This window comes from Drosophila ananassae, chromosome 2L, assembly GCF_017639315.1.
Source record: "Drosophila ananassae strain 14024-0371.13 chromosome 2L, ASM1763931v2, whole genome shotgun sequence".
Taxonomy (NCBI): domain Eukaryota; kingdom Metazoa; phylum Arthropoda; class Insecta; order Diptera; family Drosophilidae; genus Drosophila; species Drosophila ananassae.
Window position 1 is genome coordinate 18,204,842 of NC_057927.1, and position 16,361 is coordinate 18,221,202.

The 16,361-nt window shown below is 42.1% G+C and overlaps 1 protein-coding gene and 1 long non-coding RNA gene across 2 annotated transcripts; both read right to left on the reverse strand.

Annotated features, from left to right (window-relative positions):
* Positions 1-5,856: 5,856 nt before the first annotated feature.
* On the reverse strand, positions 5,857-8,124 carry LOC116656606. The gene is made up of 2 exons (XR_004311570.1): positions 6,250-8,124; positions 5,857-6,175 (listed from the first exon to the last, which is right to left on the reverse strand). It is a non-coding gene; the product is annotated as an uncharacterized LOC116656606 (long non-coding RNA).
* Positions 8,125-9,852: 1,728 nt separating this feature from the next.
* Positions 9,853-12,444, reverse strand: Osi6 (Osiris 6). The gene is made up of 2 exons (XM_001955128.4): positions 12,169-12,444; positions 9,853-11,628 (listed from the first exon to the last, which is right to left on the reverse strand). The coding sequence occupies exons 1-2, from the start codon at positions 12,391-12,393 to the stop codon at positions 10,906-10,908; spliced, it is 948 nt and encodes a 315-aa protein (XP_001955164.2). The 5' UTR covers positions 12,394-12,444; the 3' UTR covers positions 9,853-10,905.
* Between the last annotated feature and the right edge of the window lie 3,917 nt (positions 12,445-16,361).

Sequence of the window (16,361 nt, forward strand, 5' to 3'; positions counted from 1 at the left end):
ATCGGAGTGGATCTGGAATCTCGAATGTCGGCAAATGACCGCGAGCAGGATGCGAGTGCCACTGCCAGTGGCTGTAAGGCGGCACAGACCCCACGAAAGTGTTGAAAATAGTTAATTAAAGAGTTATGAATGTGTGAAAATGCAATGAAAATACTCTTATGAATTGGGCTCCAAGCGAGTGGTGTGAAAATGCATTTCCAGATCAGCCAAAGCTTCCAGCTCAGCTCGGATCGAATCGTCTCAGTGAAAGCGAATTTTATATTCATCTCTCCGGCGAGGGACAGCGGGATGTCCACTTTTTTCTTATGAGGGGTTGAGGAAGGGGAAAGAGGCTTGGGGCATGCCCAGGAGCATTTAACGCATTGCGTGAATTTCAGGTAGTAATGATCACTTGGAAAAAATTTACTGCGCTTAAAAGTTTTATAAATAGATATTAAAACAGCTGTATATTTAAAGGTATCGAGATTTATTTCGATCGCCCTTTACACACATATTTTCTATGTTAAAACTAAATAATATTTTGCAAAAGAATAATTATTTAAAAAAATGCCACTTAGCAACTGGTCCCACACAAAAAGATTAATGCACTTTTTACGGTATGTTGAAATGACATTTGAGATTGCTGATAACAAAAGCAGGTCAAAAGAAACCAATTCCAGAATAATTTATAAAAATTCCAATTTTTTTTTAACTTCTTAGTAGATTTTAGCTTTTATATCATATTGAGGGATCGCAAGAAAAGGTGTGTCTGTATATTATTTACAATCACCCCATGAAATAGATGCTATGAATTTATAATATTAATTAGTCAGATAATAATTAGTATTATTATAAAATGAACTTCCCCTTGAAGGTTAATTAGTATACTAATAATATATATTTTTCTCAGCGTGCAGATAGGGATGCAAATCTGGCACGGCGCCGAATGTTGAATTATTTGACATTTAATTAAAATTTTATTTGCGCTGCTTTGGGTGGTGCTGCCTGGCAGAAACATGAGAAACGACACTTTCACTGCATTGGCCCCAAAGACCTCGAATCCAAGCACCGCCCAAAACATATGCCCATTTCAAAGAGCTAACCTCTGATTCGGAGTGCATCGGATCGAAATTGGATAAGGCCTGTGAACTGCTTTTTGTTCTATTGTGTTGTTAAGGCGGCCACATCAACAACAGGTTACTTTTGGCTTTTGTCTGGAAAAAAATGAGAGTGAACTCATAACAGTGCAACGGGTTTCAAAGCAATATTGGGTGGCTGTGAAAAAAAATAAACAAAAAAGTTAGAGTAACGAGCACTGCAGCGCATGAATATATATGCACTTATATTTTATTTATATCGGTGTTGCCATTGTGGCTGACACTGCACCACCAGTTTGCTAGTCCACCAGTCAGCCAGTCCACCAGTACACAAAAAAGAAAGTTCGGGTTAAATTTTCCTTTTTCACCAGCAACATTCACTGCCGTGGCGCGTGCAGCTCTGCAGCTGGAAAATGTAAGCTAACAACAAACTTAAAAACGGCATGAATGAACAACTGAATGGATGATGACGAAGTGAGTGCCGGACCTAGCACTCCCAATTGCCATTCCCATTGCCATGGCCATTACCATTTGCGTTGCCATTACCGTCGAGTGGGTGTTGACACAGCCGCAACCACACTGGAAACAAAAATAGCAACGAACTCCCACAATGTCGATGATAATACCGATGCCACTGCAGTCAATCACGGAGTGAAAACGCAAAACAAACTGCAACTGCCACTTAATAGCTTTATTTTGAACTTGCAGTCGGTAACAAACAGTCGAGGGGCGTCATTTCTTTGGCCCAGTTAGGAGCCCAGAAGATGAGCAGAATTTATAATTCCTTAGACAGCGAGGCTTAGTTGCTCTAGCCGGTGAAAACCGGCTAGATTTTAGTGATAAGAGCCAATATTTGACGAGTTGGTAGTCTCAAGAATCGATAAGGATATTAATCCCAGTGAATTCCCAGCAGTTCATTTTCCTTTATCGAATTAAAACCAATTAAAGACACTCGCATCATACTCGTTATTAAGATTTCTGTTGGTCTTTGTGTTCTCGAGAGTTGAGTGACTCATCATCTTATAATGAATTTTTAAACATGCAGCTAAAAAAGACATTTTTAACAAATAATTCACACTTGACAAAACCTCACAAAGTTTATACTATAAACAGCCCCTGAATACTTTTCCCAACTGCTGGTAGCATTCAAATATTGTGGTAATTGACTTTCTTTTAGCTCTTTATGGCCATGCAAATGTGAGAATTTCCCCGGACCTCCAGGTTTATGACGTAGTCGTAATGTCCGATCTTTTAGGGCCTTGCAACAAGAGATGCAAGCTCACTCTTACTTACTTATGACTGCCTTAATGGCTCACTGTCAGCCGGAATAATAGGGAGTTGGCTTTTGGGCCCCTGCCGTTTCACCATTTTTGGTGGCCTGTCATGGGAACTTCGGCATCGCCCCCAAGACGAAGGAAAAGGTCAGAGCAGACTGTGGCAAACAGTGGGACGCAAATTAGCGGTTTGTGCTGTAATCATTTAGCTGAAAAACCTGCCACGCCCATTAGCATAACCGCCGAGCTGAATAAGTCTCTGTTTTTCAGTCAGCCCACCTGGCAACGTCCGTTGGAGATACAAATTATAAATGCACGAATCGGTCTCGGAATCGACCGCATCACTTTCACTTTCCATGCCGGCCCAACGTAGAGCGTGGAGCACTAATATGCATCTAGCAAGCTGAAAATCAAAAAACACAGACCAAAAATAAAACATTTATGGATATGGCTCACACTCAAAATTATCTAATTCGACGAACATAATCAAAACCATACAGCTAGCTCGATGACGCGATGAAGCCGTCGATGGCATCCATTGCGAAATCGGAGCACGGATGTCTCGGCGACATCACAGTCAATATGGTCTACATTAGCTTTATAATAAAATTTGTAAGACATGGATAAATGTACAATAATCCATTCGGATTTTAAATATACAAAATACATAAAGCACAATTACTTCTTGTTTTTCTATTAAAAGCTAATAGAAAAAGCCTCTAAGGACATTATTTTATTGATTAAATTATTCAATACAAATGCATACGAAACAGTAATTTTTTCCATAAAATCTCTATAATTAATTGATGAAATCATTCGTGTGAAGACACAAGCCGAGAAACTGGAGCGATAAATCAGTTTAAATGTCTGAAAGTGTATAATAAATTCGCCGTTCGGGGCTCATTTTGTTCAATTTCTTGTTTATTGCAGCATTTATTTAATAATTTATTAGCGTTTGTTTTTCTTTCCGTTTTTATGTAATTTCTTTTCCGTTAAATGCCGCTTATATTGAATAATTGATGACAAAGTGTAAGCAAATGATGGCGCAACATGAGGCAAGGGAGGAAGGAGTCGCCACCAGCGGTAAAAAATTATATAACGCGTGAAAAACTTTTATGACTCCCGAGTGCAGTTGAAATTTGTCCAGAGTCACACATGCGACAAACAGGGCACTTTCTTTTGAAAGAGAAAGGGTTTCTGCCTGAAAGCCTGTCTTCCTGCTTGCCTTTTGCCTTGCCGGCCTGAGAAACTTGCCGAAATTGCATTTTTTATTGAGGTGCACATGTGGCGGGCCCCGAGCCCTTTCGCTTTTTCTTCGAGGATTCGGGCTTTTTTCCCTCTTTTTTTTTTTTTTGGGCCTCCCAACTTCCAGCTTCCGCAACTTTCACGCAATTGCTGCGGCAACAGAAAAAACAGCAGTAACGCCCTTTTTGCTGGATGCTGTGCCCCACTTTGAGGCATAAATAATGCATCGATTTCGTGGCCCCAGGCCAACCCGGTCAACCTTTGCGATCGGAGATCGTGTGATGCGATCATTGCATTCTTTAAAGTGAAATTTTCTCGTCCAGCGGATGATCACTGCGCCGATGGTTATTCTTTTGCCTCTACTACCCTTTAAGTTTGGACTTTTTTCTTACTTTAGTTTATGGCCACTCAAAACGACGCTGTTAATTAAATTAAGGCAAATAAAAAGGCGCATAACCAACTGGTTCGCAATGAATGCGGAGGAAATGCTGGCAAGTGAATAAAGCAGACAATGTGTGTGTGCTTTGCGAGTGTGTTTCTTGGCATTGAGAAACTTTCTTCTTTTGCTTTCAATGGTATTTCGGTCAAAGACTGCCAACGATGCTGGTGATAATGACATGATGAAGCCAGAGCCGAACCGAATCAAAGACCTTTCGGGCCGGCTTTTGAATTGATTGATAAAACGGTATTTCCGGTTGACCTGCAACCACAAAAGTATAAAATCACAAAATCACTAAAGCACACAGCCAACGGCGGCGCCCATCGAAGTGAAGCCAACTGGAGGGCCTGGCCAAGTGCGATATGGCCAATTAAAATCAATAATTAAGGCCTAGGAATTGCTCTTCAAAAGCCCACACCAGTACATGTTTTGGCCAAATGAAAGTACCCGGCATGATACCGCGGCCAAGTCAAGTGTCAATGTCCAGTCCACTTGATGGCTTTTCGTCACGATTGCGGCTTACGATGACGATATTAATAATGAAATGTGCATGCTTTTTGGCAGGAGCCGCAGCAAAGTTACAGCTACAACTATAAAACAAAATAAAACAACAGCAACCACCAACAGTTCGAAAACAACTTCAGTGAAAGTTTTTTGCTACGGCCACAAAACTCACTTACTGAGTATGAGTATGAGTATTTATGTCCATGGCCACAAGTGCGAATGCGAATTGAACCTGCGCCCCTCAAAAAATACTCGAAAAATCCCATTAGAGCTGCCCAGCTGCTGGTCCAATGTCCAGAAATTATACTTTGGCCGCGTTGTTTGCAATTGTTATTGCTAATGTTGAAGTATTGTCTTGTCGGCCATTGTCTTGTTGTCCCCTGTGTAATTAGTGTGCCGAAAGAGATTCGCTCGAAAGTTCCCCATGTCACTTCGAAAGGGGTTGACGCGGGCCACTTAATGGATTATGATTCGTGCCCCAAACTGACACGAGAAAATTTCACACCTGACCTAAGCCAATACTTATTGCCGGGCTATTAATCATAATGTGTCCAGGGCTCCGGATGTGGTAAAAGTTGTTCTCCCCTCTTTAGTTTGCACCTGCTGCACTCAATATAAATGACGCTCTATCAATGTCACATATTTGAATGTGATGCCCGAAGGTGGCTGTGTTTCTGCGGTCATTGTCCATTAGCAGTTGTGTGTCTGAAATTCAAATTGGATCAGTTGACATTCAGAGGCAGGCGGTACTCGCGCCAGACTACGCGGCGTATACGTAATTTTGTCTGCATGTGGGTCGTTCATTGGCCGAAATGAAGTGGTTTTGAATGCAATAGCAAAAATGGTCAATCACTTTACGAAATTACATTTTGGGTATTAATTTCACAGTGTGGTTGATTCAGGACTAACAAACTCTGCAATATATTCCGCAGAAATTCAGTTGGATTTACTTGGTCCATATTAAATCGTATGGGAGGGTAATTGGACCATAATTAATAATTTATTTACACATGAATAAATAGCTATATTTAATAATGAATGGCACCAATGCACGAACGTGCTTTAATGTTCAAAAATAGACAATTGCATTATTATCATAGTCACTCTGAATTTTAATTTATAGCTCTTCATAATATTCAATTGGCCAGCTGTCATGCATCTTATCTAAATATTCCAATTGAATGACTCGGAGGATAAATAAATTATTTTTAAGCAAGAAATAATAAACGCCCTTGCTGACCCAATAAGCTTTATCTCAAAGATTGATTTTGGCCCAAAGGCCTCTCAGCCAGTTACAACCATTTCCTTTTTTCCATCCTTTTTGGCCATCTCTCCTGCCGGCTGTCTTTCGTGGCCGGCCAAAAGAGCAATAACTTAGCCGGCCATAAGCTTCCATATTTATGTATGAGTAACTGTAAACTCTTGAGAAAGTGAAACTTTTTTCTTGAATATTTTTTTTAATCTTTCCGATTTATATTCCACCTTACCCAAGGCATCCGCGCCCAATCACATTCACATGGCCGGGATGCTCGTCATCGGTATATCGATGTAACTGAGTGAGTCGCCCCGCTTTGTCTGCCTGGTCGCTTGGCTCCACCTCAATGCATAAATCGAGTCAAAAACGGATATGGGCAGCACTAAAAATAAAAAAGAACAACAATAAAGTCGACAAAAAACAGCCAAAGTCGAGCAGAGCCGTGCCCATACTCACCGGCACTTTCTTCGATTCGTTTGGATCCACTAGGAAAAATATTTCTTGGATTCATATTAAATCAACCAAATTACACTCAAAATATTAAAACTACAAAAGTAAAAATTGGGGATTGTTTGAGTTCTCTATCAGATGTAATAATGTAATTTGTTACCCCCAGAAATTGTCAATATTTTTCTGTGTGTAGCTGCAACCTTAGAAATGCTGAAAATTTAAAATGAAAGAGTCGGTTCAAGGGGAGTGCAACAACAGAAACTGGCAACCGGTATCGATATAAAAATAGTTAGACTCGGACTTTGAGACTTTGAGCGCGTGTCTGCCACAGGGACCCGTTTCTGTCACTGCCACATACTATAGATGGCCAAAAACCCCAAAAAGCGCCGAAAAGCCAAACCACAATTTGACTTTAATTAATTGTCAGTGGGTTGGGCTAGATATTTTGCTGAATGAATGGATGGGATGGGCCGGGATGGCTGGGACAAATGGGTCGCACATCGATATCGATGGCAGCTCATCTCGACTGCTCGGGGAATTCATTTGAGTTTTGAGAGAAAGGCCTGACCTACATCAGGTGGTTGCCAGTCAGCGCGGCAGCCCTACAATGACGTCTAATTGAGATATTTAGTGTTGCTCCAGATCACAAGCCCGGCATAAAACACATATAGACAATTCCGTGACACGATCGGAGTCGGAATCGGAGATGGGGTTTGGGTTGGCCAATCAACGGCAAAAAGTGAGCATAAAATTGACTTTTATGCCTGCTTTTCTAGCGGCTGAAAGTCTAATCATTATAGGACAGAAGAGACAATAGCATTGGAGAAGACAATCTGCGAAGAGATGATGATGAAGATCATGACGACCGAAAGCCATAAGAAAAATAATCGTAAAAGTGAGAGTTTCCACTTCGTAATCAGTTTTGGCTGCGGCTTGCCATTTACCTTGGCTTTGTGCTTGAGCTTGGGTTCGGATTCAACTTTGCCTCTTTCTTTCTTCTGGCTGTCTTTCCCTTCTACTACAGACTCTGAGGCCGAAATTGCCGAATCATGAAATGCAAATATCTGGCGCCTTTTTCTGCTGCCCCGCCTACATTGTGTAATAGCAAAAGATCACGGCTAGGGAAAGACCACACAAAAAAACGAAAGCTCCGAAAGTAATCTACGGACTGATTTTTCGAGAAAGAGTAAAAAAAAGGGGGCGTGGCAAGAGCTGCGCATTAATTGCTCAGGTTTCACTTTCAAGGCACTTCAATTTCGTTTCATTACGAAAATTTGTCATTATCGTAATTATGATCGAGCGAGGAAGCATTTCACTTTCGTTGCCAGCGTTTTGTTCTTTTGTTGGCCAAAACGAGCAGCTCAGCAGCTCTCCATTAAACGGGTTTGGTTCCCTTGTTCGTTAATATGTTGACAATATAAAAGTGTCAGGCCGACAACTTTCACACATCTGCCGCTCAGCATTGTGCGAAAAGTTGTAAATGCCACTTGAAAACGACACTTTTACTACTTTTGGCTCGGACTCAAGCCCATGGCCAGGCCCAGGCCCAGATTCATTTCATTTCATTACATTTCTTTGGCAATGGCTCCGTTCCAATCGCTGGCGATTGTACTAGTTGTATTATTCAATGTCAGCCTGCTTGGCCGCTTTGAATTATGAACATGTCCAGCCCACAGCAATCTGCAAGTTGCAACACTTTCACACACTGCACCTGGCCAGCCGGTTGCCACCCTCCACCTGAATCTCTGATCTTCGGAGTGAAATGTCCAGCGCTTTGCCGCCAAATCCGTAAAGTGTACATTGACCCAAGTCGCCAAGCCACCAAGCTACGAAACCACCAAACCGCCGGACCACTGCTGAACCGCCAAATGGCAACTGCTAACTGCCAAGTGCCGACCGCAAAACCGGAAAAGCTATCAGAGTTGGGGTAGTCGGATTAGACCACATAGACAGCCAACTGCACTACACCGCTGGCGAGTGCCTGTTTTTCAGACCGTAAAAGGCTCTATCAAAGGCACTTGTTCGTGGATTATATAGAAAAAATAAAATGCACCCGAATGCAAACAAAAACCAGCATGTGCATATGTTGTTTGGTTTTTTTGTATGTCCACTTTATAAAATTTTTTCAGGTAAGCAATTTTATTCAGCTTCTCTTTTAAACCCCCTAAGCTTCTAAAAGTTTTTTTAATCAAGAAAAATATGTTTTCCAGTAAAGTAAATAGTGTTCATTTATTTCATTTTTGTAAAATTTTTTTTTAAGAAATTAAGGTTTAAGACTTGGAAAAGAAAGTGGCTGCTTCAACAATTTCTTTGCAAAGCTTTTAGTACACTCTTGGTTATGATCGAAGCTTGAAAGCCAAGTCTTCAAAGAAAGTTTACGATCAAGTTTCCGGCCCAAGGTCAAGACCATTTTGAAGTTTAAGGTAAAATGAAGAAAGTATTAAATCTATTTTAAAGAATACTTTTTGGTAAGGAAAAATTTAAACGTGGTTCCTTTTACTCACGGCTGTTGAAAAGTATGCTATGAAAATGCGAAAAACCATTGAAGTTGGTTGTTTTTTGGATTGTTTTTTATTAGAAGACATTGCGTTTAAATTTAAATGGTAAATATTTCATATAAATAGTTGCAAAGAAGGATAAGTCACTTATTCAATCATTAAATTATATTAAGAATGGAATCATTATTTCTTGAACATTATTTATTAAGACCAATTCCCTTTCTCTTCTAATAAAAGGTAACCTTTTTAAAATAACACAGGACATAAATTAATGGAAGAAATAATTTTTAATTACATATTTAGAGAAAGCTTTTTTATTATTATGAAGCTTAAAATAGACCGCGTTTACTTTGGTGCAGGAACATCCGGCCAAAAATGAATATTAATGGATCTATTAATTTCGATTTTAATTTTTTTTTTAGCTCCCAAAAATAGGTTCTCCAGACACTTTCCCTTTTTTCTAAGCAAATGTCCATTCGCGACACGATTGGACTCGGTAGGGACTGTGTTTTCACTCCCCAGTCGTGTGATTGACAATCGGGAATGACTCTGCGTGTTCCTACAAGTGCGTCTGGACAATGGCAATTGATTTAAAGCGTGACGCCGCCGATGGAGAACTATTTGGAAGTTTCACTTGGTAAACAAACCCAAAAAAATATTCCCTCTGTGAGTGTGCGAGCTATGAATGGCGGCAAAAGCAGAACATTGGATGCTAAACAAATCAAACAACAAAACCCCCAAGCTCCGAAGCCCGAAGCCCCGGCTCCAGCTCCAGCGTCGTCCCCAATGAGCGTACAAAAGTGCTCAAAAAGCAGTCGGCGACACATTAATTGCTAACGTATTTCTGTCTAAAGAAAGCCGGAGCGGAGTCAATGGCATTCGTCTACGTGCCCGAGCATCCAGCAGCTAAGATCGGAGTGGGCTAAACTGGGTCATATTCATAAGTAAGGCGCCCATCACTGGGCGTAAGTGCCGTTTTGCCGAGCGGCAACTGCAGTTACTTAGGCTCAATTGAGCCGAGCCCATCTCGAACTTTCTTTAGCCAAAAGGTGTTAAGCGACCGGCAACAATGGCCAGCGTCTGGCAGGTGAAAAAAAGTACATGAAAGAAGTAATATTAAACTACAAGTGCCCATTGTTGGCATCTGCTTTGAATGAGCCAAAATGCGCGTAGCTAAATGTTTGTTTATTTTTTAGCAAATTGCTTTTGTTTGTATTCTGGCGGACGCCGAAGAAAGTGCAGTGAAAATTAAGATTACTCAGAAGCAGAAGCATAAGCCAGAGACAGCCATAGCCAGAGTAGGGGCAGAAAAGTGTGGAAGCGATGTGAAATAAGTGGGTGAAATTTTAGAAAACATTTTCGGAGTTCGATTTTTTGGGCTGATAGCAGCAAAAAGACAGAATGAAATGAAAGTTGAGGATGCAAATTGTTCAGCCAGCAGCAGACAACTAGGCGTATGAGTGATGCTTTCGAGGGCTGTTCAACTCGGCTTCTCAGCTATGCAAATTGAAAGGGAAAAGTAGCGAAGAAATGAGAGTCGAGATAGTTAGGCATTTTTTGTTTATGTTTGAATTATTATTTGATTCTTTGATTTAGCAGCATTTGGTTGGGCTTTCCCGGGCGGTAAGGTGGGAGAGCCCAGATAGATGGAGACAGATTGAGATACAGATACAGATACAGATACAGATATAGAGACAGATACAGAGATAGGTGTACAGAGATAGAGATAGATGGAAGTTATGAGAGATAGATACAGTAAGATGGGCGAGGTGTCGGCCGGATTTGATAGATGGACGCGACTAGTTGGTTGCAAACATTGGGTGTCCATAAATCAAAGGCGCAGCCATGAAATAAAAGATAGAGTGAAGAGAGTAAGGAGTGTGAAAAGTAGTGAAAATATTCGGGGTGGAGGTTATTTTCGGTTTGCGATGAAAAGTGGTGGTTGGTGTGGTGTGTGTTGTTTTCGTTATTTTGTGATTGTTTGTTTGTTTTTTTTTTTAGTTTTTGTCTAATGGAAGGCACTTTTTGTTCGTCTCGTACGCGTTCTCGTTCAAGTAATAAATTAAAATAAATAATTTATAAATAAATATAAATATAGGTCATCATTTTAGCGAATGTTTTCCCTCTCTCTCTCAAAGACCTTTGAAGTTGGCTGGACGTCAGTTTACCGCCTGGCCTGCTTGTAGCCCTGGTAGGCGATGGTCTGAGCGACGGGGGAGCTGTAGGCACCATGGGAGTCCCAGCCGGAGCTGCCGCCCGAGGACCATCCGGCACTGGAGGAGCCACCGCCCGAGGACCATCCGCCGGAGCTAGCAGCGCCCGAGGAGCCAGCGTTCTTGCCGCCGAAGAGACCGCCCAGACCGCCGAGCAGACCACCAGCACCGCCGCCGCCGCCGCCAATGCGTCCCAGTCCGCTGGAAGCACCAGCAGCCAGAGCCAGGAAGAAGGCAATCACAGACACAACCAGAGCCTTCTTGGCCAGGAAGAGCAGACCGAAGATGGAACCGACGCCAAGGACAGCGATCTTAGCACCAACACCCAGGAGGATGGGCAGGAACTTCTTCAGGAGCTTCTTCTTGCGGGTACGGGACTCAACAACCAGCTCACGGAGATCGGCCTTGATGTCATCAGGAATAGCACGGGCCACGCTGCGAGCGGCGTTGGCGAAGTTGAAGTTCAGAGAGCGCTCGGCGAAGAAGCTCTTGGCATTGTCCATGAAGTAGTTGCCCATCTCAGCGGTACGGGCCTCAACGGAAGGAGCGGCCTCAACAGCCAGAGAGTTGTCCAAAGATTTTCCCTGACGTCCTTCATTGGATTTCACGAGGGAGACACCGCCGAAGAGCTCGATCTGGGGGTTATCGAACACAGACTTGGCCTTGCGGAAGAGCTGAGGATTAGAGAATGTAAGTATCAAATTAGTGTGGCTCCAAAAGATTGTTCAAGTATTTAGGATATGGAAGTCAATGAACTCATTTGTAAAACATTTAAGTGACATTTTGTATCAATTATTGAACCATATGTAGCTATTCTTTAGTGATTTTGACTAAGAGATCTTTGGTGATGTAAAAACTTTTATGAAATTCCACTAAGTGTGGTTTAAAGACCTTATTAAAAGTGGAAAAAAAGGAAGGGATATTTTTTTAGGCACAGTACTTCATACTTTGTTTGAAAACTGTCAAGTGGTTGAAAGTATTTGTAAAGCTTTTCAAGTGGATTATTTTTAGATGATTCGGATTTGCATCTGAATATTGTCACTTTCACTATGGTAGGATCTTTTTGGCTTTAGGAATCACTTGAGCTTGCACTGGTTCAATAAATTTGATGTTCGGTTTCACTTTCACTGTTCAGCCACTTTTTTAAATGTTCTTTAGTGGTTTGTATTGTTTCTTTATATGAGTAATAATCCTTGGGCTTAGCTAATCCGTACCGTGAGCTGCAGGCACGAGATGGAGTCAGTCTCGAGGCACTTGGCGAAGGCCCCGGACTGCTCCTCGGTGGCGGCCTTGACGGGATCGGCGGAGATGCCTGCTGCCAGGAGCAGGACACAAGCGGTGGCTACGAAGAACTTCATGCTGCTAGGAGCTGTTTTTGGGTTTGTAATTAAACTGCGACTGAATTCCTTGGGCACCACCGAAATAACTGGTGTGTTCATTCGAATGGAACAAGCTGCGGTTTGATAACTTTTCGCCGCTGTCAGGCTGTTTTTAAAGAGTTTCCAACGTAGCGGTCGCCTCGCAGCGGCATAACGTAAAATTATGTAAAAAGTGCACACGGACACACACTCACACCCAGGCAGAGGGCCCAAAAGAGGGCTCTTCCACACGTGTCTTCTCTCTCTCGGCGAAGCTCGCCAGTTGGCCCTCTCTTTCCCTCCCTGTCTGTGCATGGCATCTCTTTCTTCTGCGGAGGCAGCTTCCAAGCTTAGAAGACGCATTAGGCAAGCGCAGGCAGCGACTTTTGTCTGCTTCCGCATTAAAGAAAGTCGCTGCCGCAGAGCGGTGGCGGCTCTGCCCCCGTCGCCGTCGACGTAGGCAGCAGGGCACCTTGTGTGTGAGAGCGCGAGAAAGTTTTCTGCAGAGAGTCAGAGCCAAGGTTGTCTGTTGGCTCACACATACACCCAAAAGCATCCGCAGAAGAAGCGTCTTCCTCTCGAGTCTTCTGCTGGCATCTTCACGCACACATAGGAGTACGTAAAACGATATAGTTGCTTCTGGAGCCTCACAGATTACAACACATGAGGTGATAAACAGGTGCTGCCGCTTGGGTTAAGACTTGCACCACCCCCTTGACCCCTCCCAGCCACCCCCCCTCCCAGTCAGTATATGCACGTGTGTGTGTGCCATACATATTCTTCTGCTTTTGTTAATTTAAAACGCTTTTGTTTTTTTCGGATCTTGCTGCTTTTTTGGCCGCAAGAAATGAAAGTTGTGTGTATTATATTTTCATACTACTGTTATTTCTGGCCCCTGGTCTGTATGTCATCCCCATTTTGGACCCCCCTGCTACCACGCCTGCACCACCCCAAACATAGTTTTGTTTATCGCATGTGCGCGCCTTGAAATTACTTTTCATTTTCGTGTCTTTATGGTTACCGGTGGTCTGCTTTTATTACGCAATATAAAATTGTGATTTACCGCACTAGTAGTTATGTAACTAGGGCACGGGGGGCTCAAAAAGGACGAAAACAAAGCAGGATTTATCGGCAGATAGGCACGTCCAGGCATCACCTGTGGTCTGCGGCATCAGCTGCTGGTGAAAACACCTCTGCGGGCATAATCACAAGAAACGGCCTGACTCGGCAATTGTGACACATTAGTCAACAATTTGTGCTTAGCAAAAGTGCAAATAACAGCGCGCTTCAATTGCTCAAGTGAAATGAAAGAGAAATTACACGAAAACAAACAAAAACGGATGCGCACAAGATGTGAGATGGCCGAAGATGATGGTCGTCGTGATACACAGCGAAAAATATCAAATCAAGTAATCAGAGCCTAATTTTCGAATTTTAATATAAGACACAATTGATTTTAATGCCTAGTAAGGACATAAAATTTAAGGCTCATATTAATACTATGCTCTTAGCTATCAGACCCTTTTTTAAAACATTAGTTACAATACCTTCTTACTAGTATAATGATAAGATAAAAACTAAATAATGTTGTCATCCTATTTAATGTATAAACTACTTGAATAAAATCACTCATATTTTTTCCCCGTGTGCTAGGCTAGATGGATGGTTGGTTTTCTTGGAAAGATCCAAGCTCCCGTTTCAAGGTGAATGTTTGTGACTGACGACATCCGACACTATCAGACGGATCTGCGGCGGTGCGACTTACGAAACCCCTGAATCATTCGCATAATGGGTGCCAAATTGTCGATGGGCGATGGGGCGTATGTGTAATTTGCTACCACAATTAAATCAGCTTTCAGTCGGCCGTGTGACGTCAATCCCCACGTAAAATGGTAAAAGTGTAAAGCGCCAACGAAGCATTTCGTAACGCCAAAAGGGTGCAGCATCCAATTGGAGAAAATCAAAACACGATGCTATCTACGAGTATCGAGCATGGAGCCTCGAAATTCCGTTTTCGATTTTCACCTGCAAATCGGCATACATTCGGATGCAAATGGGTTCAAAGAGTTGCTGAGGTGCTGCGGAAAACATGCTAACTCAGTTGCCGCTGCACATCCGTTTTTTACGTCTCAACTTATGTTGGTTCACGCGTCGGGTGTAAACGCCTCCATTTGTTTCCATTTCCACTCCCATTCCTATTTCCAACCGCCAGTGTGCAGGCAGGTGGCATGTGCCAACCTCCAAACTACCAAAAAGACGGATAACCAACGGCCAAGACCATGGCCAACAGGCATGGCCATTCATGCGAAAAGCAGCCGTCCAAGTGTCCAATGTGTGTGCTTTTTATGAATGAATTTCGCTCGTAGTTGGTAGTTGGGTCTTGCATGTAGTTGCTGTTGCTGTTGTGGATGTTGCTGCTGTGTTTGGGGAGTTGCTCTTGTTGCTGTTACCTCTGCCACTTCTGTTATTGTTTATGGCTGTCGCAGAGTAGGGTAAACAAATCGTCAAGTGCCTCAAAACAGTTGGTAAAAAATGAAAAAAACAATGTGCAGCTTGTGTTTTTGCTACTGCTGACATATTACATCAGCATCTGACCCAATGGACGTAAACAGTTTTGCCCATAATATACATAGGAATTTTTATTTTCATATTTACTTTCCGTTGTCCCAAAAATAAAGGTCAGCTTAACAACGGCAACTGTTGGGAGGGCTATGTTAAAAGGGTGTCTGTTGCCATGCGACGGTCCTTTGTCCTTTTTTTTAAGGTTGAATTGGCATTTTCCTATTCGCATAACTAAAACCGATTTATGCTGACCGAAGTTTTGAAGTTGCAAGAATGATTGTCAAACCTTTAACTAATCCAAAAGTCAAGAGCTTACCCTTTGGCATTTTCTGAAACCGTATACCAAAATCCAATTATTTTTTAAGCATCTAGTTTCTAAAAAACTTGATCTTTTTGCTAACAACTTTAAAAATATTTAAAACGAAAATATTTCCAGGAAAGCCATTGGTTTCAATCAACCCCTAGAACTAAAGTTTCTAAACTTCCTTGAAACTTTGAATAATGTAATGTATTCTTGAACGCCCCTAAACATATTCCATCTTTCCCTAATTAAGGCCTTTCAAAAACATCAGTTTAATGTGTTAAGAAAGTTGGCCACACGCATCGAAAACTGAAGGCCAATCTCGTCGGGTAGAAATTCCAAATAATTACACTACTTATTAGGCCAATTTCTGAGTGGGCTACAGGCAGAAGATCGAACATCTCGTCGCTCATTCATGGATGATTATTTTGAGGCCGGCGGAGATATCATCGTATTCTCACTTTCATTTTGCTTGACATCAATTTGGGCCTCGAGACTCATTAGTCGAACGACCACGACCACGAAGGGGTCCGTTGTGTCCCACACAGACATCATTTTACTGTATTATTTATCAGCAGAGGCCCTTTTTCCTCTAGCCATTTGAATTAAATTAAAGCCAAATCGCTTAGCCGTGAAAGTTTTTTTCCTCTTATTTTCTGACTAATTTGCATAAGCGCCGAAAGCATCGAGGGCGTGCATTAGGGAATTCTGGCCACATATCGGAGAATACCGGGCCGGGTTTAATATCTTAACGGTGCAGTTAATGTACCGTACCCAATCAAACGGGGGAGCAGCAAAAGTTTCGACCACTGCTCAATTGGTAGCACAATTTCACATTATTTGCTGACATCTTTTCAACTTGACTCGTATTTTGCCAATCAATTGCCACTTTGTGGGTGTGTTTGTATTGGCGGACCTAAAAAATTTCATGTTGATTTTACATTTCAATTTTGCTCTTTTTCAGTCTTTTTTTTTTGCCGTGGTCATGCAAAAAGAATTTCGTGTAAGGCGGGTAGGTGTGTGAATGTGTGTATGGGTTTTATTGAACAGAAACAAAAACCAGAATGGACAACAACAGAAGCATCAGCAATTTCGGAGGGCAACATCATAAGCGGCAAAAATTTAATGAATAAATAACAAAAATGTTTCGGTGAAAGTCGTGGTCAGAAGTAAGCCATTTACACAC

Bases quoted from the DNA above. Each gene is read 5' to 3' on its own strand.
- Osi6 (XM_001955128.4), bottom strand. From the start codon at position 12,393: ATGAACACACCAGTTATTTCGGTGGTGCCCAAGGAATTCAGTCGCAGT. The intron at 11,629-12,168 runs GTACGGATTAGC...TCTAATCCTCAG, and splicing joins TCTCGTGCCTGCAGCTCACG to CTCTTCCGCAAGGCCAAGTC.